At 37.5% G+C, this 26,289-nt stretch overlaps 2 protein-coding genes across 5 annotated transcripts in view; both read right to left on the bottom strand.

Moving 5' to 3' along the window:
* Nucleotides 1-117: 117 nt before the first annotated feature.
* Nucleotides 118-9,373, bottom strand: LOC149817954 (uncharacterized). Its single transcript, XM_089986123.1, has 4 exons — nucleotides 9,326-9,373; nucleotides 1,023-1,349; nucleotides 840-912; nucleotides 118-765 (listed from the first exon to the last, which is right to left on the bottom strand). The coding sequence occupies exons 1-4, from the start codon at nucleotides 9,326-9,328 to the stop codon at nucleotides 263-265; spliced, it is 906 nt and encodes a 301-aa protein (XP_089842249.1). The 5' UTR covers nucleotides 9,329-9,373; the 3' UTR covers nucleotides 118-262.
* A 3,175-nt stretch (nucleotides 9,374-12,548) lies between these two features.
* Nucleotides 12,549-26,289, bottom strand: part of LOC149817955 (calcium-dependent protein kinase 26-like) — a 37,599-nt gene continuing 23,858 nt past the window's right edge. For all 4 annotated transcript variants that reach the window (XM_089985650.1, XM_089985651.1, XM_089985653.1 and 1 more), the window contains exons 6-9: nucleotides 23,551-23,718; nucleotides 14,852-15,076; nucleotides 12,958-13,117; nucleotides 12,549-12,867 (exon numbers count right to left, since the gene is read on the bottom strand). In XM_089985650.1, coding sequence (XP_089841776.1) covers nucleotides 12,986-13,117; nucleotides 14,852-15,076; nucleotides 23,551-23,718 — 525 coding nt within the window. In that variant the 3' untranslated portion in view covers nucleotides 12,549-12,867; nucleotides 12,958-12,985. The remainder of the gene's footprint in view (nucleotides 12,868-12,957; nucleotides 13,118-14,851; nucleotides 15,077-23,550; nucleotides 23,719-26,289) is intronic.

Raw genomic sequence — 26,289 nt, forward strand, 5'->3', positions numbered from 1 at the left:
GCTCCATCATAACTAAAGGTTTTGGGTTTTAATCCCACACAAATCTGTCCCCCCAGCTTCACTCTAGTCAACAAAGCTAAAAACCATAATAAGGACAAAAATTACACAAAAACAGAATGAAATAACACAGATATCTACAAGCAGATGAGAGTCTAAGTCCAACACAGAAGTTCAACAGCAAAACCGAAAACTCATTACAATCACAGCCAATTCAGAACCCCACTAGTTCCAAAAAGTTCATAACTGCCTCCAACGTATCTTATCATCTCAATTGATCCAGCTCACTGCACAACCATCTATGGCGAAGATCATCACTTAAAGTCACAAATGCAACACGATTAAGAGGGTCTTTAAGGATGGTGACTGCCTTCACACAGTCGTCTGGATCTAATCCATGCATGCTCTGCAGCTCTATCACACACCGTCGAAAAGAAACATCATCCTCTGAAACCGGCTTCTGCGTTGATCTACAGTCGGAGGAGAACTCAGATGATATATTCTCCAATGCTGTTGCAATTCTGTGCCCAAGGCTTGACGTCACTCTTTTCTCGCGACGAATTGATGAATATTCTCTATGATGCCAAGGTTCTGGGATTTCTGAAGGATCTTTAAAGCTTGCTTCGTCTTCATTATCGTTCCCGTTCATGTTGTTGGACCTTGTATCATTAGAATTTGGCGTCCCTGTGTGGACTTCTGTAGTTATATCATCTTGCATTAGGCCTTTACGGATGGAAGATATTGATATGCGGCCATCAGCTTTGTTATCTGTATATGATGACTAAACTCAGTGAATTTTCATCAGAAACATAAACAAAATGAAAGAACAAAAATAAATTTACCGTCAAAGAGTATAGCACACTGATCATACAGAGGAAAGCATTTGTTCTTGTAATTCCTTGCGAGGGGGTGTGCCTGTACATTGGAAGACAACACATTTAAAAAAGGACAATAGACATTTTAGGTAAAATGTAAGCAACCAACAGCCGCATAAGAGAAAAGACATCACAATACTGTGAACTTACAGCAATATATCGCTCCCACACATCCTCATCAGCAAAAATCACCTTCACTGCATCATCCCATCCAAACCCACTCTGACTTTTAAGTGTTTTCACAATTCCATATTGGGTTTTTAATTTCTTATAACGACTTTTGAGCTGTATAATGGTATAATTTAAGTTGAACTTTCTGTTAAATGTAAGGCATACCGACTTCCATGCCTCCTTAACGAACCCCACATCAGTTTTCTTGCCCTTAGCAGCTTGCTCAATTAACAACTCAATAAAGAATTGGTCACGAGCAGTTGTCCAGTCAGCTCTATCTTGCTCATTATGGAGAATCGAAGACAGCTTTTACAAGTGGAGTAACAGAAATACTGTTAAATACTGAGAAACTTAGAAAGGGATCTGCAGTATGCAATACATATAGCATGAAAAAGACAACAAAAAAAAATTGCTTCATTGACTTAAATACAGACAAAGGGATCTGCATTATGAAATATATATGTATGGCACGAAAAAGAAAATCAAAACAAAAAATGTTTGCTTCATCATGATCATAGGCCATCAAGCATCCTCAGTAAATAATGTCACTGGTCATTCATAAAATACTCTACTAAAGAACCATCTTGCCACATACCAGACAAACCTTACAATCAACCATCATGTAAAATTAAATGGCACATACTAATAAATGAACAGTAGAAACAGTACAGCACAATAAACCACATACTCTACTATAGGGTCCATAAACAAAATAATAAACATGGCTTAAGAAGATTTGATTGTAGAAATTTCTAGAAATATCTTACAGCAATTCATGGAGCTGAAAACCAAAAGTAACAGATTCCACATTCCCATTATGGCCACTCATGATAATCAGTGTTTCCAACAAGCTGTTATGTTCTCATTCAACACAATCAATCAGTATGACATTGTCAGGAGCATCCATTCTAGCAGTTATTCCAACAAGCACTTTTGACATATTAGTGTAATGAAGTGCCAAATGAGAGAGGCGATATCTTCAAGAGCAAGCACAAAAACACACACATACACAAGAAGCCGCTAAAGGGCAAGATTGCAACAAACCACAAATAGTGGTAAAACACACAAAATAAGGTGAAAAAATATATTCCACTCACATAAAGCTTCACAAGAAGCTTGAAGAATACATGGGGCCAAGCCCCTTATTTATACACACTAAGGGACCCAAGGAGGGGCTCCCATAGAGTCGTTGGAGCCCCTCCAACGACTCTATGTGGACCCCTCTCAACCAATAAAAAAGGAAGAGAAAAAAAGGAAAAAAGAAAAGAAAAGAGAAGAGAAAAAGGGAGCATATCTTTTAGGACATGCGTGTACAATGTGAAAAGACTAATTTGCCCCTACTGGGTATTACAAAAGAAATATATATTTATATATGTAGATAGACACATAGACACACACACACACACACACATATATATATATATATATATATATATATATATATATATATGTGTGTGTGTGTGTGTGTGTGTGTGTGTGTGTGTGTGTGTGTGTGTGTAACATATTTTAACAATTAGTTACTTCCATAATTTTGTTATCAGATTCTGCACATACCCAATATTTGTTATTATTTTTTATCAGGACAAAATAATGAAAAGTGAAGTTGTAAGAACTTTGTGAGAATGTTCATGTGAACAAGAGGTTCCAACATTCAACCAAAAAATTGCTTATTAGAAAGTCTCAATATACAGTGATTTTTCAAAGATAGGAAAGAGTGTGATTAAAGAACTCTTGAAATTGTATGTGGTGCCAGAGTTCCACTTTCAACCCATGTAGTCGTTGACACAACACATAAAATGGTGCTAGAACTAGAAAGCTACGATGGTTCACAACTTGACATAGACAAACAAACTTAACCATGTAGCTGAAAGAGAAACATAAGCATCACTTGGCTAAATTAAGATTTCAACAGTACATGACTACATGGTAACAACAGCAACAGAGAACATGCCTCGCATTGCAAAATTGCAGCACCCATTAATCCTCTCCAAGAAATCGTTTCTATAAAAAAAAGAAGAAAAAGAAAAGAAACAGAGAAAATTTCCACCATTTTTTTGGGTGATAAGGTACACTTTACATTGCACATTGGCCTTCTCTTTGTTGACAAATGTGACCATGAACTCTACCACTTATAATCAGCAATCATTTAAACAAAACAAGCAAACAAGCGATTTGAACAACAAAACAATTTCAGAAGTCTTATACCATTTAAATCCAATAATTATTAGTGAATCGTTAAAATTGCAGATTAATTTGATTAATGATGTCTGAATGAAAAAAATTATGAGTCATTAAAAAACATTAGATCAGAAATTATTAGGTGAAAACTACCATTTGATACTATTGTTAAAACCCCTAGGAGTTGCAACTGATGGTGCTATTATCAATAATACACAGGAAGACAGGTATTTTTCCAATTTTAACAAAAAAATATCATGTAGAAGGATGCTTTAAAAATTTTGAATCTGCCTAAAGATTTTCAAGCACACACATGCACATACACAAAGACACATTAATTTAATATTTTTATGTTGTTATATGTTATATAAAACTCCGCCTGTGTATAACTGTTTAGTTATACACTGCCGGTCCCAAGACCGGATAAAGGAGGAGGGTTGCGGTAGGCCAGTGACAGCCAGCATAAAAACTTAGTCATACCCTATGAATATGAACCAATATGAGAATTTCGTTGGGATGTTCCCTACTGAGCGACGCGCTGTACTCTATAGGCCCGAAGGCAGTGATAAATGGGCAAGGGTTGCTAGGTCGTCGCCCAGAAGTGACGCGTCACACCGGCGCCCGAGTGTGGTGTCAAATAGGCAAGGATTCCCTCACTTTGTAGGACGGATGGGGGTAAAGAAGTTAGTCCAAGACCATAAAATTAGGTTAGCCACTTGGAACATAGGGTCTTTAATTGGTAAGTTGGTAGAGTTAGTAGATGTTATGTGTAGGAGAAAGATTGATATTTTATGTCTACAAGAGACCAAATGGGTAGGTGAGAAAGCAAAAGTGATAGAACCTTGGGGATATAAGATTTTGTATACAAGAATAAATAGGAATAAGAATGGAGTAGGGATTGTTATGAGTCGTGAGTTTAGAGATAATGTAGTTGAGGTCCGTAGGAAGGGTGATAGGATTTTACTTATTAAATTAGTATTAGGTACATATATTATTAATATTATTAGTGTTTATGCACCTCAAGTAGGTTTATATGATTTCATTAAGCGTCAATTTTGGGAAGATTTAGATAGAGTAGTACAAGAGATATCTTATGGAGAAAAGCTTTTCATCGGCGGTGACCTTAATGAACATGTAGGCATTAGTAGGGATGGATTTGAGAGTATCCAAGGAGGATATGGTATAGGAGAAAGAAACGAAAGTGGAGAAAAGATTTTAGATTTTGGTTTGTCCTACGATATGATCTTAGCAAACACTTAGTTTAGGAAGAGGGAGTCTCACCTAGTAACATTTAAAAGTGGGGTTAATACAAGTCAGATAGATTTTTTCTTACTTAGAAAGAGAGATAGGGGTTGTTGCATCGATTGTAAGCTTATACCAGGAGAAAGTATAGTTACACAACATAGAGTCTTAATTGTAGATCTTAGAATTAGACAATGCCGCAAAATGGATAGACATAGGATAAATCCTAAAATTAAGTGGTGGGCACTGAAAGGAGCTAAACAAGGAATGTTTGTAGAGCAGGTAGTTAAGGAAGCTGATTGGTGTCTCGAGGAGGATTCAGAATCAATGTGGAATAAGATAGCGGGTGGCATGAGAAAGGTGGCTAAGGAGGTATTGGGTGAGTCTAAAGGCGGTGCACCGCTAGGTAATAATACATCATAGTGGAACAAGGATGTCAAATTAGCTATTAAAGTTAAAAGAGAGTGTTATAGAAATCTAGGTAAGAGTCGTGATAATGAGAATTTGGAGAAGTATATGATAGCAAAGAAGGAAGCTAAAAAAGTAGTTCGAAACGCGAGGAATAAGGTATATAAGGAGGTTTATGACAAGTTGGATACCAAAGAGGGCGAGAAGGATATTTATAGGCTTGCAAAGATGAGAGATAGGAAATCGAGGGATCTGGGTATGGTTAGATGTATCAAAGATGAAACACAAAGGGTTTTAGTCAAAGATGAGGAGATTAAGGAGAGATGAAAAGATTATTTTGATAAGCTATTTAATGGAAGTCATGCTCAGGATCTTGGAGACTTCTCCATTCCTTTTCATGAGATGAATCGTGACTTCATGCACAATATTTAAAAGAAAGAAATTGCAGAGGCTTTGAAGAAAATGAAATCAAGAAGGGCAGTTGGCCCAGATGGTATACCTATCGAGGCTTGGAAATGCTTGAGAGAGAAAGGTTTAGAATGGTTGACAAATCTTTTTAACAAGATTTGGCGGACAAATAAGATGCCTAATGAGTGGAGGAAGAGTACTTTGGTGCCTCTATATAAGAATAAGAGTGATATACAAGATTGCACAAACTATCGTGGTATAAAACTCATGAGTCATACTATGAAACTTTGGGAGAGGGTGATTGAGTCTAGGTTGAGGAAGGTTGTCATGATATCGGAGAATCAATTTGGTTTTATGCCTGGAAGATCAACTACGGAAGCTATACATCTTCTTAGACAACTTATTGAGAGATATAGAGAGAGGAACAAAGATTTGCATATGGTTTTTATTGATTTGGATAAGGCATACGATAGAGTACCTAGGGGCGTTCTCTGGTGGACAATGACGAAGAAAGGTGTTTCTCTCAAGTACATTAGTATAATTAAAGATATGTATGAAGGATTAGTAACCAATGTCCGCACTTGTGGAGGGGTGACAACCAATTTTCTTATAACGGTTGGGTTACATCAAGGATCTGCTTTAAGCCCTTTCCTATTTGCTATAGTGATGGATGAGCTTACGAGATCAATTCAAGAAAATGTGCCATGATATATGTTGTTTGCTGATGATATTGTTTTGATTGATGAGTCTAGAGCTGGGGTTAATGCTAAGTTAGAATTATGGAGACAGACATTGGAAGCAAGAGGTTTTAAGTTGAGTAAGAGAAAGACAAAATATATGGAATGTCGGTTTAGTAAGCAACGAAGTAGTGATGGGAGTGTAGTGAAGCTTGGTGAGCAAGAAATACCGGTGGATGATTGTTTCAAATATTTGGGATCTATCATTCAAAAGTATGGAAAAATTGATGGAGATGTAAATCATAGGATAAAGGTTGGGTGGATGAAATGGAAAAGTGCAACTGGAGTGTTGTGCGATCGTAGAATGCTATTGCGGTTGAAGGGAAAGTTTTATAGGATGACTATTAGGCCTGCTTTACTGTATGGTACGGAATGTTGGGCTGCCAAGAGACATCATATTCAAAAAATGAGTGTAGCTGAGATGTGTATGCTTAGATGGATGTGTGGAAATACAATAAAAGATAAGATTCGGAACGAGGAGATACGTAAGAAGGTAGGCGTTGCACCCATTGAAAATAAGATGAGAGAGAATCATTTACGGTGTTTGGACATATTCGGCGAAGGCCTAATGATGCTTCAGTTAGAAGGATGAAGAAATGGGAAAATATATTAGTTAAAAGAGGTTGGGGCAAGCCTAGGAAGACATGGATGGAGATGATAGGAAAGGATATGAATGCTTTGAACCTCACCGAGGACATGACATTGGATAGAAATGATTGGAGAAGGATTCATGTGGAAGACCCAGAATGATTTTCTTTTTTGGTTCATATCGCCGACCCCAATTGTTTTGGGATGAAGGCGTAGTTGTTGTTGTTGTTATATGTTATATAATATACATACAACACGACAGAGTTATGTCATATAGGGAAATCCCAACATAAGAAAGAAGTTTTCTAGCCTCATTGTTACAACATATATATTGAGTGAGGCTACAATAACATTTTGCTTTAAAAATAGATACAGAAACTTCAATACTTATCTGGATTGCTGACACTCAATGGTTAAAACTGGATTGCAAATATGCATATGAATGCACATCAAATTTGAGACAACTCTAGGTGGAAATGGGACAAAACATTATAAAGATATTATCCTAAGACAAAAAGAATTGACAAAAAAGGAATTTGAGCTAACCAAGAAAACATTAAAAACTCATGAAATGAGAGAAGAAGTGAAGAACAATTATCACACGTAACACAGCTTGTGCTTCAATTACAATGAGAGGTTGATTAAACCCAGCATTTCTTCATAGGATAGATAAGTCAAGCAGTATGATATTTTCAGATAAGAGTAAATCACATTGATATATACAATATAACAGAATATTTTATTTGTAATTCTTTTGTAAGCCACTGACAAAAAGAGTTAATTCAGAGGGACAGAAATTTCAGTGTGCTTTGTGACAAACATAAATTAGTTTGTGCCTAAGTCACACGGACTCGGCTAAAAGGTCGACGCACCCGTATCGACACTCCCCGACACGGGTGTGGCTTCGGGGACACAGGGCGGACAAGGTCAACTAAGTGTCGAACTTGGTCAACGCACCGGGGCCGAGTCCATCCACATTTTGGACTCAGCTTTGACCGAGTCTATTTTTGTCCATTTATTAAAATTAATTTGGACTCGGGTTGGGTCGGACCCGACCCGGATCCAAGATAGTATCACACTCACAAGCTTCTTTATGTGTTATATTTTGGTAAGTTTGTGTTGTTACTTCAATAGAATTACTTTTTTATTTTTGCTTTAAAATTTACAATCTTATTATTGTTATATATATATATATATATATATAGCCGTGTGCCCATGTCCAAATTTTTTGAAATTGTTCCGTACCCGCACCCATGTGACATAGTTTTGTGCAGATACGACTAAGATGCTTCAGAACCATAAAGATGCCACCGGTGTTATGATCCTATCATTCACGCCAGTAGCTGGAGTTGCATTTTGCAATCACCATATCATAAACTTCTAACTTCTTTAAGTGAAACTGTACATCTTCAGTAAATGATATAAACTTGAGGAGGATTACCAGCCTCCTCAAGCTGCAGATATATCAATCTTGATTTGTTTTTTGTTTTTTTTACGTATCAACTGACTAATCATGTTTGTAACATTGCAAGATGTTACTCATTATTTTGGTTTCTAGACCCCATCCATGAGAGAACTATTGCCTATTAAAACTACAGTTGACACTAAGATGAATAAGATTCTGGCAGCTCTTGCAGCCTTCTAATTAGCAAGTACAGAAACACACATCAAGTTAGAAGATGTTGGCATTTGCCTACTTTTTTGTCTCTTTTATTTTCAGTTCTTTTTTAACTAGAAGGTAAATTTGTTAGAAAAAAGTAGGATAAGTGAAAAACTGCTTCCTTTGAAGGAGAGGGAATTACTATACTACGAAAGTGACACTTGCATTTCACATTGTTGTGACGGATTAATTCCCTAATTTTCCCCTTGAAGAAAACAACCACTTAGCCTAGCCACTAAACAGTTTAAGAGAAGAGGATGAGAGAATGTCAAAAAGTGAAGTGCTAGAATAAAAGAAGCAAGAAGAGACAAGAAGTAATCAGTCACCATCAACATAGCGTGAATCGTCTAATAAACACCAAAAGGAAACAAGGGAACTTGTCACATACACTTAGTTTTCCTATTCAACACTAAGGCAGTGTCCTCATAAATCAGAGGTAAGCAGGAGGAAAGACGCGGCGATCACTTTTCTCCGCCTTTCCCCACCTCAATGGAAAGACAACAGTCGTCTATACTGCTGTATCTATTTCTCCCATTTTGCATAATTGCAACCCTCCCAAGGACAAAAAGACAAAATTGGTATTGCGAATTGCTTCACAAATTGTGCCATATGCCACAAAAATTACGAGTTCCTATTCATTTCACTCGAGCCCAACGGCCGAAGAAACACAGAGACTGATGAGTTCTACCGAAATCCAAACCAGAATAACACGAAAATAGGCCGCATTCCGTTAAAGCACAGCATCAAAGACATAACAAACTAAAACTTGCATATTCCATTCCCAACAACCGTCTCCAATTTCCGGATTTAAGGCAACTTTGTGTTTCATATGCATCAGTAAGAAGAACACGGAATCATAGATTAAAAAATTTGTTTTTTTCTTATACAATTAAGCACGATGGCATACTTCTGAAGAACAATAAAACAAAAATGAGCAAATAAAATGGGACAAAATTCGATATAAAGCCAAAAAAAAAAGGGGAACTTTGGAAAATTAGGGTTTTCTAGAATTAGGGTTTGAGAGAGAGAGAGAGAGAGAGAGAGAGAGAGAGAGAGATTACCATCGTCACCGAAGAGATCGGACCGGCCGGAGAATGGGGAGAGGAGAGGGCGGGGAAGGTCTAGGGTTTTCGCGAACAAGAAAGTTTCGGATTTACAAAAACGGAGCGTTTGGGAGATCACGTGAACGCGTATCAAGTTCAATAACTTCAACGTTTCCGTAGCGCGTTTGGGAGTCGCGCAAAGTATACCCAAGTTCGTGAAATCTGAATGCGGAGCGTGGCCGAGTGCACAAACTGCCTCGACCCTAGTCGTTTAATTTCAGCATTCACCTAGATCAGTTTGGGACGTCACGGGGAACGTGACGGAGATCGTGAAAACCAGCGTTTTTGTTGCTAAATTGTGCGGAACTTGGGCAAATGGCTCAAAATTCTTTAACACCACTGTTTTTTTGGGAAGAGCAGCGTTTGGAATCTTTACCAAGTTCATGATCCCCAATGTTTCAATCATTTTTTTTTCTCTCAAGAGTTTATTTGGTGACGTGAAGTACGACAAAGTTCATGATTTCAATGTTTAAGGAACTTGGTCACATTTTCCACGACGAGGAAGAGTTCTTGGCACCAATTGATGTTTGGTTGTTGAGAAATGTGCCCAAACTCGTGAAACCAATAATAGGAAGCCTTAGAATGACGATTCTAGGCTTATAGAAACTTTGGAGTTCATGAAGTTGGTCATGTTTTTTGTGATTCCCTATCTTGAGTGGAAACACTCGAATGCTGCATTTGGAAAAGATGGGATTTTGCAAAACCGCCACAAATTGTAAATGAATTGCCATGTTTGTTGCAGTGTAAGGTGGTGTTGGAGTGTAAACTGATTTGACAAAACTTCCTAAAAACGGAAAAACAATACCAGCGATTCTCTTGTGAGAAATTAAAGTTTTGTTTTTTATTTTTCTCATTTTTATCAACAAAATATCGGTAACAAAATCAATTAAATAACAAAAACAAAATTATAAAACAAAAAATACATTTTTTTCTTCCAATACTTAAACAGTTTTATCGGATGGAAAAATATTGTTTTTTAAGTGCCAATGTTTGTCACTATGCTGTGTGGAGGCGTTCGTTTTATGCCCTTTCCTGTAAAACAAAACCAAAAGAGGTAGTAGGGCTCATGAAACAAACATGTCTATAAGAAATATATGACGAGACCCACATCATAAATGCAAAAAAAGCAGTTTTCCTATGAAAATGGGTTACCCTTCATCCGTGAGGAAGCACTTTACCTCGAAAGCGCCTCTTTCACAGGAAAGAGGCTGCCCTTGAGTGGGAGTATAACAAACGCCATTGTCAATGGTAGTGCTTGCTTTACAAACCTTAAGCACTCTCATATGCTTTCTCATGTGTGGGTCAAGTGTTCAACAATTTTAAGGGGCCTGGAGGCAAGGCTAAGCAGAATCATGGATTTGAGAACACCTTATGTATTTCCTGATAGTGCAAAGAGAGAAAAAGAAAGATCAACAGGCCCCCACAATGGCAATTCACAAAAGACTGAAACTACATTCTACAGGTTAAGGGACTGGAGCTAGAAGCTCCCTTGACACATTTTCCTTCGGTCGATGGGATTGAATATGAAATTAGCTTTCTGTTCCATCTAGCAGAAAGCTAACACGTAAGAATGAAATAGATAGAGGGAGATTTGACAGGAAAACTGTTTTTTTGCATTTATTATATGGATCCCACTTAGAGGTGGGCAATGGGTCGAGTAGCCCGCTGGCCGGCCCTGCCCATCCTGCCACGGCCCCAGCTTAGGCCTATAAATTATACCCAAGCTTGGTCTGAACAGGGTCAGCCTAGTTAGACACACACACACACACACACACACACACACACACACACACACACATATATATATATATATATATATATATATATATATATATATATATATATATATATATATATATATATATATATATATATATATATATATATATATATATATATATATATATATATATAGCCCAGCCCCATTAGGCCTAACTGGGGCAGGCCGTGGGCCGGGGTTTCCCAATGGGCTGGCCCGAATCAGGATTTTGGCCATGGCAATTGACAGGTAGGGCTGGTCAATTAGCGGGCCGGGCCTGCCTGTTGCCCACCCCTTGTCTCACTATATAGTACTCATGGACATGTTTCACACTTTCTAAAACAGAGAATATACCCTGTGAAAGAGAGCTTCTTCACAAGAGGGCAAGAAACAAACACCCTCCGTGAAGCCTAATTATCACTATCAGATGGAGATGGATAATGAAAAGTGAAAAGAATCACATCCTAGCAACAGCCGACATAACCTTGATGAACATATGAAGAGTAAACCAAGTCTTTCAAACTCATGGCATGAATCACAGGGGTGTAACTGGGTAGAGTATTTCCAACCCAAACCGATATTGGTAGACTCATGTGCTCGGGTCAAGTCCAAAATTTAGATCCATAGTGAAAATGAGTCGGGTATTGTAAATGAAGACCCAACCCTGAATGGACACATCCGGATTATGTACCCGAACCCAATTGGTTCTCCATATTTTAAAATCAAACTGACCCGAACCCGCTTTTTGCTCAAAACTGAATTGACTCATACCCAACCCGACAATATACCTGAACAGAGTTATACCCGAACCCGCTTTATACCCAATCCAATTTGCAAGTTTTAAAAAATTGTGAGTTTTAATTTTTTTTTTGGAGAAGTGAATCCCAGAATAATATTCAATGACTCATTGAATTTGATACATTTTCAATATGATATATCATTGGCTTTTTTGTTTCGACTTGAAATGATTGGTTGACAAGGAAACATAGACCCGACTGAGTTATACCCCTAATCACCGATACCTGATCATGCAAAATTTGCAGTTATTAGTAGAACGACTTTCTTCTCAAGGAACTCATCAGGTAGGGGTGACTTGTGATGCCACCAAGTTGATGGGATGTCACAGGTTTGAAACCCATGGGGGCGTCTCTTCCTGCGAGGTTGAAGCTAGATGGACTCCTTTGATGGGGTGAGGGGGCATCATGAGTTTTAATCAAAGGCTTGAATGGGATCCAGGAAGAGGAATTTGCAAAATTTGGCTGTCCGAGATCCAAACCGACCCGACTCAATGTATTTTGGGATCGAAAACCCGACCCGTTTGAATCGTTAGGCTTGATCGTGATGAGGGGGGTTCCCCTTGACCTAGCCGAAAAAGCTTTATTCTCATGGGCGTGAAATCCAAACTTCCCAGTAGCCACGCCATTATAAGGACATGTCCTTAACATTGCTCATCGCTCATCAAAATACAATAGATATTACAATATGCTGGGCAAGAGTTCATACACAGTTTCTTACAGACAAGAGATCACTAGGTAAATCAAATTCTTCGGTGAGAGATTTCTTCCAATGAAGTGGAGGCAGTGGTGGGCAAGGTAAACCCCCATGGCAGCATGCATGGTCAAAAATAAATATTGGTCACAAAAAAAACTGCCGTGCTTCCTTCTGTTTGGTTCTTTATATCAAGATTCAGAGCACCAAGGAAATCCAAAGCATATTCCCATTACCCAGATATGCTGTACACCTATAACAATGTAAAAACAGAAAGAAAGTGCCATAAGCACTTGTCCAAGCAATGGACGAGAGAAAATTAAGATGAAACTGGCAGCCAAACCTTTACAAGTGAGTGCTATTCCAGAAGATCAATGAGCACCAGGAGCATCTCTCATGCTTATATTCAGACTGTTTCGCATCGTCCGCCTTCCAAAAGGACCAAAACCACCATTGCCTTTTGTCATCATGGCAACAAACTCATTGTAGTCGATCCGACCATCCTGAGAATGCATCATCAATAGATATTTCTAAACCACTAGCAATATCAAGGGACAATAAATAAACAAAAAAATCTTTTGAGCAAAAAACTTCTATGCATTTTTCACTTAGCACAAAAAAAATCCCTCAGAATTAGGATAATTCTGTGACATGGCACTGCCAGGTCTGGCCAGACCATGAAACCCAAAAAAAAAACACATTCTATACTACCAGAAATTTTTTTCTTTAAAACTATGCATGGACAATGTATAGTTACATGGGTGAAACATGTTGTAAACCTATTCAAATTGTACAATCATGCATATACAACATTCGTGGCTCAAATATGCATGCTTAGCCATAGTTATATTCATGTATGCTCACAACCAAATCAAATGGTCATGCTATTGACGTTTTTCATGAAACATTAACTCACCATGGAATATGCTTTCATGTCATGGTCAATAATCAATTAAGCATTATTTCATGACACACTTGTACAGATTCTTGCTAAGGCAGGCATGCATAAACAGATTCTAAATCTAGCCACAACAACATGTCTGCTTGATCTTTCAAGAAGATGTTCATGAAACATCAAAACTACCATAAGGCAAGCATTTAACAAGCCATAGATATCATGAAATAAATCTTATTCTAGCATGAAAAAAATACATATACAGATTTTGTTTTAAAGTGTGAAAAGAATAAAAAACGCACATGTGAAAAGGGAATCCATGTATTCTAGAGTGAATATATAGATTCACCCTTTGATCATGGATTCACACCAAATATTGCATGAAAATCGAATCGGCATTCGATTTCTCACTTGGTCCAAAAGAGGAGACCCGTACCTTTGCGTGAAATCGAAAAAATCAATGAAAACCACCGGTGAAAGATATCAGATGGCTGGAGAAGAAGGTCTGCCTTCTTCTTCTTCCTCCTTCCTCTCCTTCTCTTTCTTTTCCTCTCTCTCCTCTTTCCCTCTTTCTTTCTTTTCCTCTCTCTCCTCTTTATTTTTTATATATAGAGAGTGAGAGGGGGTGACGCCCTCCCCCCCCCCCCCCCCTTCTCCAGCCCTCTCTAAATGGGCTAGAGAAGGAGAGTTTCCAAAATTTTGGAACTCTCTCTCTCTCTCTCTCTTGTTTTCAAAATACCTCTTTGTTGACTTTTTTTTCAAAACTTTTCAATTCTTTTAAAAGTCCTTAATTCCTCTTGAGTCTTCTTAGGTAAGTATGAGGACTCTTTTAAGAAGTCCGAATCAGCCCTAAATTGAATTTTCGGAATTAATAAAATTTATTTAATTAATTAATTATTGATTATATAATAGTTAATTAAATATTTTCGAATTTCTAAAGTTGGTTTAATTACTTTAGGAGTCTTCTTAACCCCAACTAACTTTAATTTAAAGCTTTAAACTGAATTTAAAGCTAAATTTTTATTGGACATGTATTTGAGTCTGGATCCGAAACCAAAATCCAAATCCATATCTGCCGAAATAAATTTTGCTTTCCCAGATGGGCTTGCACATTTCAAAAATGTTCAGAACACTCAATGAAACCAGTATACTTGTGTTACTAAATGTTGAAAAATCACCGCAAAAGATAAAAACACTATAATCTGTAAGGTCGTTTTATGTCATTGGATGTTGCATTTATGAGAGACGATTGTGAGATTTTGGTAAGATGATGAGCATATCTTGGTCTTCAAGGTAAAATTACTTCGAGTAGTATCCAACAGCCTAGGAAGCTATTACTCACATTGTCTTGGTCAACTTCCCGGATGATATCATCAAGAAGGACATCTGTCATATTATGCTCAAAACAAGCTTGCTGGAGTTCGTCAATGGTTATATAACCACTACCATCCTTGTCGAAATATGAAAATGCTGCACTTAGATGTTCTTCACGCTCTAGTTTATTGAGATGAACTGTAGCAGCTATGAACTCCCCATAGTCAATGGTACCACTGTTGTCGACATCAGCCTGAAACACATAGTTACATTTAGATCCATGTAACATGCACACACACATGCATGGAGGAGCTACAATTTTGGGAAAATGGTGCTTGCAAACAAAGATGCTTAAGTTTTGGTCATCCACATAAGACTACTGTTTCATGAAATAAATAACCTGCCTGAAGGCACCTCTGGTGATATGGTTGCAAGCACAATAATATGGATAATAAAATGGTGGTGGCTGCTGGATGGAGTTGCTTTCCTTTCAATGAAGATAATGGCAGTCAGAGATGCCTAGATTCAACTTGCAGGTCAAAAGAACTTAAAACTAGCCATTTTGGAAGCAAATGACATCGTAACAGATATAGTAAAATTTAATGTCATAAATTTGATACAATCAGAAAAAGAAGTCAATCTTGAAATCTATTTCTCTTATGTCTGCACAAAAAAGGTCATACAAAGAGAAGCACCTTTCTGTTTTTATGCTGTGGCAGGTTTGAATTATTGAAGGAGTACAAGCAGGTATAGACATCTAAAAAAAGGGCTTTTGAGTTACCAATATGCTTACTCATGTTAGGCAGCAAAAGAAATATACGGCTCCTCAATTTTCAAATATCTATGGTGGTCATGGACAAATATATGATAGCGATGATGGGGTTACGCAAAGGAATTGCTCATTTTGCATTAGAGGTTCTACAATCTAATAAACCTCTCATAAGGACTTTAGCACTAGTCTAACCTTAAAAGCCTACATATTGAATGTAAAGCGCAAATCAAACAGTAATTTTGCACAAAATCAAAAGCAATAATGTCTTAAAACGGTATATTTGAAAATCTAGCTATCTGTAGTAAAAATTCTTAACAAGAAAAGTTACTTTTTCAGCTAGGAAAACTTTGAGGATTAAGTTGTTGAAGGTGCCGGAAAAGAACCAAATTTGGCTTTGACATGAAACTGTGGATTAAAAGATTTTGTGTGGGGCTCAGCCTTCACTGCAGAAACTAAGAAAAGAGAGAGAGAGAGAAGAGGGAGATTCACAATGGCTGGGGGCGGCGCACTTTAACCCAACCTCCCAGCCCTAAACATTATAAATAGGTAAAAATACAATAGCTGGACAAATTACAGACATGCCATTAATGAAATGGCATTGAGCATGTGTTAAAAGTTAAAACCAAACGTGCGTATGGATCTGGATCCAGATCCATACGCATACCATATTTTAACACCCTCCCTCAAGTTGTACGTGGTCTTGGAGCATGTACAACTTGCTCTTCAAATACCAAAATTGATGTCCTGTTAACCCCTTGGTAAACAAGTCTGCCACTTGATCTTCTGTTCGAACATGACGTAGTTCTGTCTCCTTCATCTCGACTTTCTGCCGTATAAAATGTTGATCAATCTCAATGTGCTTCGTTCTGCTATGCTGAATAGGATTGCATGCAATGTTTATTGCGCTTTAATTGTCACATAGAAGAAATGATCGAATAATTGTCTCTCCAAGATCACTCAATAAGTGTCTAATCCATGTAGCGTCTGCCGTGCCTGCAACCATCGACCTGTATTCAGCCTCTGTACTTGACCGTGCCACTGCCTTTTGTTTTCTGCTGCTCCAGGACACTAAATTGTGTCCAATATATACACAATATCCAGAGACAGATCGTCTCTCATCTGGATCCCCTACCTAATCTGCGTCTGTATAAGTGATGAGTTCATGCCCTCTATGCAGGTTATCGTTCTTGCGATAAACAAGTCCATCTCCTATAGTTCCTTTTAAATATCGTAAAATGCGCTTCACAGCTTCCATATGACCTTCCGTTGGAGCATGCATAAACTGGGATACCTGATTGACAGCATATACTATATCAGGTCTGATAAAAGTCAAGTACTGCAGCATCCCCACAAGGCTTCTATACGTTGTTGGGTTGACACAAAGATGGCCATCTTCAGAGCTCAGCCTTTGATGTAATACACTCAGAGTGCTAACTGGTTTGCAATTCGTCATCATGGCTCTTTTTAGAAGATCAAAAGTGTATTTTTGTTGCATGAGTGTCAATGTGTCTTGTTGCCTGTCAACTTCCACACCAAGGAAGTATCTCAACTCCCCTAAATCTTTCATCTTGAAAGTTTTCATTAAAAATTGCTTCACGTCTTGCACATGATTATCTGAGCTCTCAGTGATCACAATGTCATCAACATATATAAGAAGAAGTATAATGATGCCTGTCTTTTGGTAAATAAAGAGCGAGTGGTCCAGAGAGCATCTTCTAAAACCATAGCTTTGAATTTGCATAGAGAAACTTTCAAACCAAGAACGGGACGCTTGTTTCAACCCATACAGAGATTTCCTTAGTTTGCACACCTAGGCAGTAGGATCCTTTTTCGGCATAACCAGGAGGTTGCTCCATATACACTTCTTCCTTTAAAGTTCCATGCAAGAATGCATTTTTAACATCCATCTGGCTAAGCCTCCATCCTCGATCGACTGCTAGGGATATGATGACACGAATTGTACCCATTTTGACTACTGGACTAAAAGTTTCATCGTAATCCTCACCATATTGTTGTGTGAATCCCCGAGCAACAAGTCGCGCTTTATATCTGTCAATACTTCCTTCAGGCTTATACTTTGTTTTATAAACCCATTTTGAGCCAACTACATTCTTTCCTTCTGGCCGATGTACTATTTCCCAAGTCTGACACTCATGAAGTGCTTCCATTTCTTCATTCATAGCTTCAGTCCAATGACGAGATTGAAGAGCTTGATTAAAGCAAGTGGGTTCATCCTGTTTTGTGAGTTGAGACATAAACAACTGGAAATCAAGAGAAAAGGTCTCATAACTCACCCATCGTTGAATAGGATGCCTAATGCGTGACGGCCTTTGAGCCGGATCATTAGCGATGCTTTCCATATTCCTCTGCTTTATATTTTTGTCCCGTCTAGTGTATATCTGTCAAGAGAAGCGTTCTACTGGGGTTGGTTCAACACACATCTGTGAGTCATCCAACCCCCGGCTCAAGCCAAATGAAGTACAATTCGCCTGACATGTTTCTTCTGTATTAGCAAAAAGATATGCGCTCATCCATGGATCATATACCTCTACTTCTCGAGATGACAACGCTTCAGAGTCATTTACCTAAAAATTTTGTTCATCAAAAACAACATTCCTAGAGGTCCTAATACGTTTTGTAGTAGGATCATAGCATCGATAGCCTTTGTATTCATCCACATACCCAACGAATCTGCACTTAACGGCCTTGTCCTGAAACTTATTTCGCAGAGATGAATCAATATGTACATAACATACACAACCAAAAACACGCAACTCATCATAAGAAGGATGTTGCCCAAATAAAGTATAATATGGAGAGTGTTGATCCAGAAGTGCCATAGGAAGACGATTTATGACATGAACAGATGTATGAAAAACTTCTGTCCAGAGACTAACGGGCACATTGCTATCATATAACATGCTCATCGCACTCTCGACAATATGCCTGTGTTTCCTTTCCGCAACCCCATTTTGTTGAGGTGTATGAGGGCAAGAAACCTGTCGACTTATTCCTTTATCCCGAAGAAAGGCAATAAACTCGTTTGATGAATACTCGCCCCCACCATCACATTGTAAATGCACAATATCACAGGAAAACTTTGTTTTGACCATCGAATAAAATTCTCGAAATACTTGAAAAACTTCATACTTATGTTTCAAGACATATATCCAAGTATAACGGGAATAAGAATCAATAAAGATAACATAGTAACGACTACCAGAAAGAGAAGGAATAGGTGCGGGTCCCCAAACATCGGAACAAATAATCTCAAATGGCTTTGAAGCCCTTTTATTAATAATATGAAACAGAAGAACATGGCTTTTGCAGAGTTCGCATGAGGAACATTTATTATTATCTAAAAATGAACATAAACTAGACTCTAGAAGAACACCATCAGATACAAGACTTTCAAGGAAGCCCCGACTACAATGGCCCAAACGACTGTGCCAAATATCTGACTTATTACAATGAGATGAATTAAAAACTTCCAACGAAGGGAAAAACAAAGACTCTGAAGGCGAAGACACTGAAGAATGCTTGGACGACTTCAACTGGAGGACTGGGGTTGAAGGTGAAGACATTGAGGGAATCTCCTTGAAGACGTACATGTTTCCTTGTCGCTCCCCCTTAGCGAACGTCTCCTTCGTTCGTAGATCCTTAACATAAACAGAAGAGAGAGTAAATTCGACGAAAGAATTCATATCGTCAACAAGTTTAGCTACAGAAACAATGTTCTTTTTAATATTAGGAGCAAGGAGAACATTGGACAAGTGAAGTGAGGACTCTGACATAGGGATATGTGCACTGCCAGTATAACTAATGGAGTGACAAGTTCCATCTCCCGTAACTATACTACCTTTTTCAGAATAAGGCAATAAGTGAGATAACTTACCGACATTACCCGTAACATGAGTGGCAGTGCCGGAATCAACATACCACTCGCCTTGTTCATTTTGCTTGATCGTCATCTGTGACAGTGCTGATAACAAAAGTTGTTGCATATCTGTAGATGGCGCTTTCGTGTCCACAGTAGTAGCTGACTTATTTTCAATTTTGTTTATTTTTCCTCTATTTTGTAGATTAAACCAACAATCAGCTTTCACATGTCCTCTTTTGTTACATAAGAAACAAGTGGGCACTATCCTCTGATTCCCTGTATTAAAAACACCAGAAATATTAGGTGTAGACAAGATACCACGACCTCCCTGCCCAAAACGTTCGCGGCCTCTGCCTCCTTGATGCCCTCCATTTCCTCGTCCAAAACCGACAGAAGTGTCCATGGCCAAAACTGAATGAGAACGAACTGATTTATTTCCTTCTGCTCTTTGTTTCATAATCATCTCATGCTGGAGAAGTTTCGCTTGAAGATCGTCAAAAGTAGGCAAGTGAGGAAGGCATGACAAAGCTGTGGTAAACATGTCAAAATCAGGGCCCAATCCATTGAGGAGTTGTTGAACTTTATCTTTATCTTTATCTGAAATAGCACTTCCAGTAACCGCCAATTGGTCAATAATACTCTTCAAGCTGCCTATGTATTCCATGACTGGCATGGAGTCTTTCTTCAAACTTTGAAACTCATTTTTTAAGTACATAACTCGAGCTTCTGATATCTGAGAGTATGTCTGAGACAACTTACTCCACAGATCCGTCGCAGTGCAATCATCTGAAAGAGTAACCAACACTTCTTGAGATAGTGTTGACGTAATATAAGCAACCAAAGACTGATCCGCTTCCTCCAGGCTGTATAATCTGGATTCTTAAAGGAAATAGTAATTGTGTCACCCTTCTCATTGGTGGTTTCCTGCAAAATAAACCGTGGTGGTATAGGAACCAAACCATCCAGATGTTCATCGAGATCCTGACTCCGTATAAAAGGAAGTATTTGTCTCTTCCAGGTCAAAAAATTAGAGTGAGTAAGTTTTTCTGTAACAAGTTGACTTAAGAAATTTGCAGAGGGACCGAAGGACAAGGTAGATGACGAAGAGTAATCCATATCAATGGGACAACGAATAAACGAACAAGACGAATGAAGAGAAAGAGAAGAAAATTGAAGATCACTTAATCAATCAATAGAACTTTAATAAGGGATGCACCCGTGATATTAATAGACGTAAACCCTTTTTTTTTAGGGTCGAGATTATAGACTGTTATAACCTGCCTATAGGCGTTGCACAGAAATCATTAAACAGTAATAGAAAAGGAAACTTTTGTAATCAAAGAGGAAATAAATCAAAAAATACTCAATAACTGCATTAGATTTGATTGCAATCAAAGAGGGAAAACACGAATCAAAGGGATTGCAATCAAAGAGACTGCAATCAAAGAGAGGAAACTGCAGTTAAAGAGGGAAAACTGCAGTCGTTGATGTGAAAACTGCAGACGTTAATGATGTTGCAGACGTTGATGCTGAAGAAGAGAGACAGATGGTGATGATTGCAGTACTGTGAAGAAGAGGAATGAAATAAAAAAAAAAACTGATTGATTGCAGAAGTTACCAGGAATCAGAAGTTACCAGGAAGTTACCGATGAACAAGAATCAGAAGAAAAAAAAAACGAGTGCAAAAGTTACCGTGAAGGAGGAAGAATTGAAGGAGGAATGGACAAAGAGGTGTATTAGAAACTGTTCCTTCAGAAGTTACCAAGACTCGCTGAACACACGTCTGGTAGGGTTCTGCAACCGTGCTCTGATACCATAAAAGATTCTGTGTGGGGCTCAGCCTTCACTGCAGAAACTTAGAAAAGAGAGAGAGAGAAGAGGGAGATTCACAATGGCTGGGGGCGGCGCACGTTAACCCAACCTCCCAGCCCTAAACATTATAAATAGGTAAAAATACAATAGCTGGAAAAATTACAAACATGCCATTAATGAAATGGCATTGAGTATGTGTTAAAAGTTAAAACATAACGTGCGTATGGATCTGGATCTAGATCCATATGCATACCATATTTTAACATGGATATGTCCTATTCATGTTAAGGACGACAAGAAAAAACATAGTTCCCAATTTGTTAATGTACAAGCTAGCGCATATCAGTTTGAAGGGTCTAGTTAAGATCTTGTTAATCAACCCACCATCCATCACCTTCAATCTCTATTTTTCATTTTGTATAATTTAAATTTTAAAGTCCTAACATGACCATGACTAAACCAAAACCTGTGAATAATGTGCCACTGTTAGCCATCACATTGTATATTTGGCTGGTCAGTTGTTTCTCGCTATAGTGCTTTAGGCATATGGAAGTAAAACATGCATGTGCAGCTAAAACCACACATGACATCACAATGACAAGCATATCTGTGTAATGACAAACATATCTCTGTATTATACTAAAAAACACAAATGCAAAACACATCTCTTTAGGCAATTTCTATTGCAATTAGGATAATCTCTAAATAAATCTGCTGTACCAATTTTGCTCCAGTCCCTTTTAACATCGTTACTTTGATTCAACGATATAATCCAAAGAGTGAATGGCCATTGGAGGAATCACCAGGACAATGAATAAAACATGCAAACTATGTCACCTGGGTACGGGTACGGGTATGGGTATGGAGGGTACGACATGGAAATTCCAAAAAATGTGGGTAGGGGGACACAACTAAATATATACTGAAAAATATATAATTATGTATCTACAATATATACTGAAAATATATAATATATTATATATCTAAAATATATATTATATATTGAAAATATAATATATAATATAGGACACGGCAAATGCCATGTCCAGGTACCAGTACCCGTGTTGACACGGTACAACACCCTAAGTGCCATGTCGCGGTAACATAGCATGCAAAATGATTTATATAAAGAATCAGTACCAAGCAAACAAGAAGAAACAATACAATGAGTATAACAAGAGAGCAGCGCTAAAGAAAAAGACAAACACTACTTCGTGCAAAGAAACAAATTTTTCATAGATAGTCAAGCTATGGGTTGCTGCTGCCAATGGGATCTGAACACAAAGTCGCTTGTTTAAGATAGTGTGACTCTAACCATCCAGCCATTTTTATGACCACAAAGAGAATCCTATTTGCACCAAGTAGACTATGAATTATGCTTGATGGAACACTCATGATCATATATTCTCTTAGACTTTACTCAATATCACAGTCCACTGTTATCTTCGCTTTGTACTTTGTAGCTAGGGATGTTGACAGGTCAGATATTACCCAACATCTGACCTGAATATGAATCCGATTAGCCAGATCCGGACTCAGTATTGAGTTTTGTATCCAAAAAATAAACAAGATCTGAATCTGACTAGAATCCAAATCCAAATACATGCAAATGTCAGATTTTAAGTTAGTCAGTCCGGATTCAGTTTTAGCTGATCCCATCTGAATCCAATTAGGTCGGACTCATTATTGCCAAGATCTGACCCGAGTCCAACCCATTTACATCCCTATTTGTAACTCAAGTCTAACATCATAGCCTTCTTCTAGAGTTAGAAAAAGAAAGTTTCCAATTAAACCAACATTTATCATAAACTTTAATAACAATTAATGCATGAACATTTTCAATTTATTTTCTTTTTAGAAGAACATCCCCTGACACCCAAAAAGGATCTTGAAAACTGAAAACTGTATGACTATTCATTTTATATCAGCAACAATGAAATCAGATAACCTGTACTAGTACATACTGGAGACATTCATGCAATGCTATTCACCGAATCTTTTCATTGGATGGTTCATGACCTATGTGTAAAAGCATCTTTATCGCTATGCCATGGAACATCCAGAATAGCTAGGTACATCACAGTCAAATTACATTCTCACACCAAGGCAGAAAGATCAGGCATCAACTATTATCATAACCATTCTATTACACTAAGCAAGTGGCAGGCCACCTGGATTAGCAAACATGAAAATACAATGACATAACTCTATTAGTTATCTAACAAAACTAGGAAATATTTTTTCAGAAAGTAAAGATTCTCACCGCTTCCATAAGAGCACGTATCTCAGATTCTTTTAGATTAGATCCATGTCTTATCAAACCAGCTTTAAGTTCATCAAAAGTAATTGCACCACTATTGTCAGTATCCATTGCCTTGAACATTTCTCTTAAGCCTGCAATTTCCTCCTCAGAAAGGCTTTCAGCAATAACCTGGGTTCATATGATACAGAAGTTAGATGATTCAGCAAATAATAGTACATTAGTATTTCAAAAGAACGGAGAACCCTATAAAGATTGTATTACAAAATAAGCATAGGTCTGTGCCATGTTTGCCGAAGACATTATATTGTTGTAGATTATTCAATAATAAACTACTTGTTCTCACAACCAAAAACAGGTTGACTTTATAGTTAGATTCCAGCCTGCACCACAGAAATAGCCTCTTACTCTGAAATCATTGCACCTCACAACTATGATGATGGATGCTACATAAATTTACTTCACCAACCCAGAAACAGCAAGTTTAGAAACAAAATCAGAATTGAATATGATATTAACATCCTCTGCTCCAATCAATTATGCGTAATAGAAATTGTATCTTATAATATTTTAGTGGCAGAAGATGCAAAACAGCTCTAAAATTGTCAGTGCATGCGATCTCATGACCACACATTCAGTTCTTGGTGTTTTATGTAGATAGGCTCCTTAAGTGATACAAAATATATGCGTGAAAAAAAAGGACCGTTGAGACCTCATTAGACAAATCTCATCAACATAATATCCCACCCTTCCATAGTTTTCCATTCGGGCAGTTTCACCGCACTCTTGCAAGTTTGGCAAGGAAAATCTGGAAACATGAGTCCTAATTATAATAAGCCCCATAAAAAAAACACTGAGGTCTAGCAGTACTGAAAAAATGTTGAGCATACACAACCAATTCTTATATGCATATGCATTAATGAAATCAAAGTGTGCACAAGTAAAATGCCACTTAAGGGCTACAAGAGTACAAAGTGTGCACAATCAAATACAAAAAGCCACAAAGGCATACCTCGCAAAGAGAGAGAGAGAACACAAGTAAATAATAAAAATAATTTATAAAAAGCTTAAGAAAAGCATTACAACAAAGGGGACAAGACGTACCTTATATAGGCTAAAGAGAGAGACTAAAGTGGGGCCATTACAGCTGTTGGGGAGGCCCCCAACAGCTATATGGCCTAAAGACCATAATGCCCTTACATAAAAATGGAAAGACAAAAAAAAAATAAAAGAAATAAAAAAATATCAAATCAATCCCTAATGGGAAGAACCTATTACACATATAGAATTACAAAAATACCCCTAAAGTGTATTACTTATTACAAGAGAAGACACACACACATATATATATAACACCCCCTTAAACTGACAGTGAGATAACTGAAAGTTTGCTTAGGAGAAAAAAAAATGAGATGACAATAAGGGTTTGGTGAAGAAATCCGCAAGTTGATACTCTGATGTGACATAAGGGAGTTCAATAGTGCCCTTCAGAAATTCTTCTCAAACATAATGGCAGTCAATCTCTATTTGCTTTGTTCGTTCATGTAAGGTGTAGTTGCTAGCAATATACATAGCGCTCTTATTATCACAACACATCCTCAATGGAGTGGAGATGATGACACCCATATCTTTGAGCAGACTTCTTAGCCAAACAATTTCAGTAGTGATAGTTGTCATCGCCCTATATTCAACTTTGATCACTTTTGGAGTATATTCTTCCTTTTCATCAGTCAAGCCGGATCTAGCAATTTATATATGCTATAAGTTTCATATGAGAAAGAACATGTCCCATGGGGGAATAAGCAACTTTGATACCTAAAAAATACTTCAGAAAGCCAAGTTCAGACATATCAAAATTTTGTTTATGAATATTTTTAATCTCTTTAGTACCCTTTTTATCACTTTCAGTGATAATCATATCATCAACATTTAATAATAAGACAATTATGTTGTTTCATGCATTACTAACAAAAAGAGTAGTGCCAATATAACATGAGATAAAACCACTATCAATAATAACTCTTCTGAATCGATCATACCAGGCCTTTGGATCTTAAAGAGTCTTTTTAAGTTTGAGAATTTTACCCTTTTCAATGTTAAACCCGAGCGAAAGATCCATATTCACAAAGATCACCATTAAGAAACACATTCTTGACATCTAACTAATAAATGGCTAATTGTTAATGCATGCTAAAGCAAATATGGCCCTAACAATAGTTATTCTAGCAACAGAGGCAAAAGTTTTTTCATAGTCAATCCCATATTCTTATGAGTATTCCTTAACAACCAACCTAGCTTTATACCTTTTTAAGGAACCATTAATCTTGGTTTTGACTTTAAAAACTCGTCTACATTCTATAACCCTTTTTACTATGGGTAGGTCTACAATTTTTCAAGTGTCGGCTCTATAAAAGTCTCTAATTCCAATCTCATATCATCTATCCAATGGGGAGTTTGCTTAACCTCATTGTTGTTCGAAGGTTCATGACAGGCATGAATGGTCATAAGATAAGCCTTATATCTTAGGGAAAAAGATTCGTAGGACACAAATTTATTAGGAGGCTTAGAGATCGCTTGAGTCTTTCTAGGTAGAGGTTCTACAATAGGTTCTTCTAATTATTGACCTTGTGAGTACTTTTCAAAGGCACACAGTTGATTCTCTCCTTCACGTCGAGTATAAATACGAATTTCATTAAGAGAATTATCCCCATTAATATCAAGAGGATTTTCCTCATCAATACA

This window comes from Nuphar pumila, chromosome 13, assembly GCF_984573655.1.
Source record: "Nuphar pumila chromosome 13, dmNupPumi1.hap1.1, whole genome shotgun sequence".
In the NCBI taxonomy this organism is placed as follows: Eukaryota; Viridiplantae; Streptophyta; class Magnoliopsida; order Nymphaeales; family Nymphaeaceae; genus Nuphar; species Nuphar pumila.

What these genes read in the sequence shown, in the direction of transcription:
- LOC149817954 (XM_089986123.1), bottom strand. An exon ending in TGTGGGAGCGATATATTGCT is followed by an intron (nt 913 to 1,022) that starts GTAAGTTCACAG and finishes TCCAATGTACAG; the next exon opens with GCACACCCCCTCGCAAGGAA. An exon ending in GTGTGCTATACTCTTTGACG is followed by an intron (nt 766 to 839) that starts GTAAATTTATTT and finishes CATCATATACAG; the next exon opens with ATAACAAAGCTGATGGCCGC.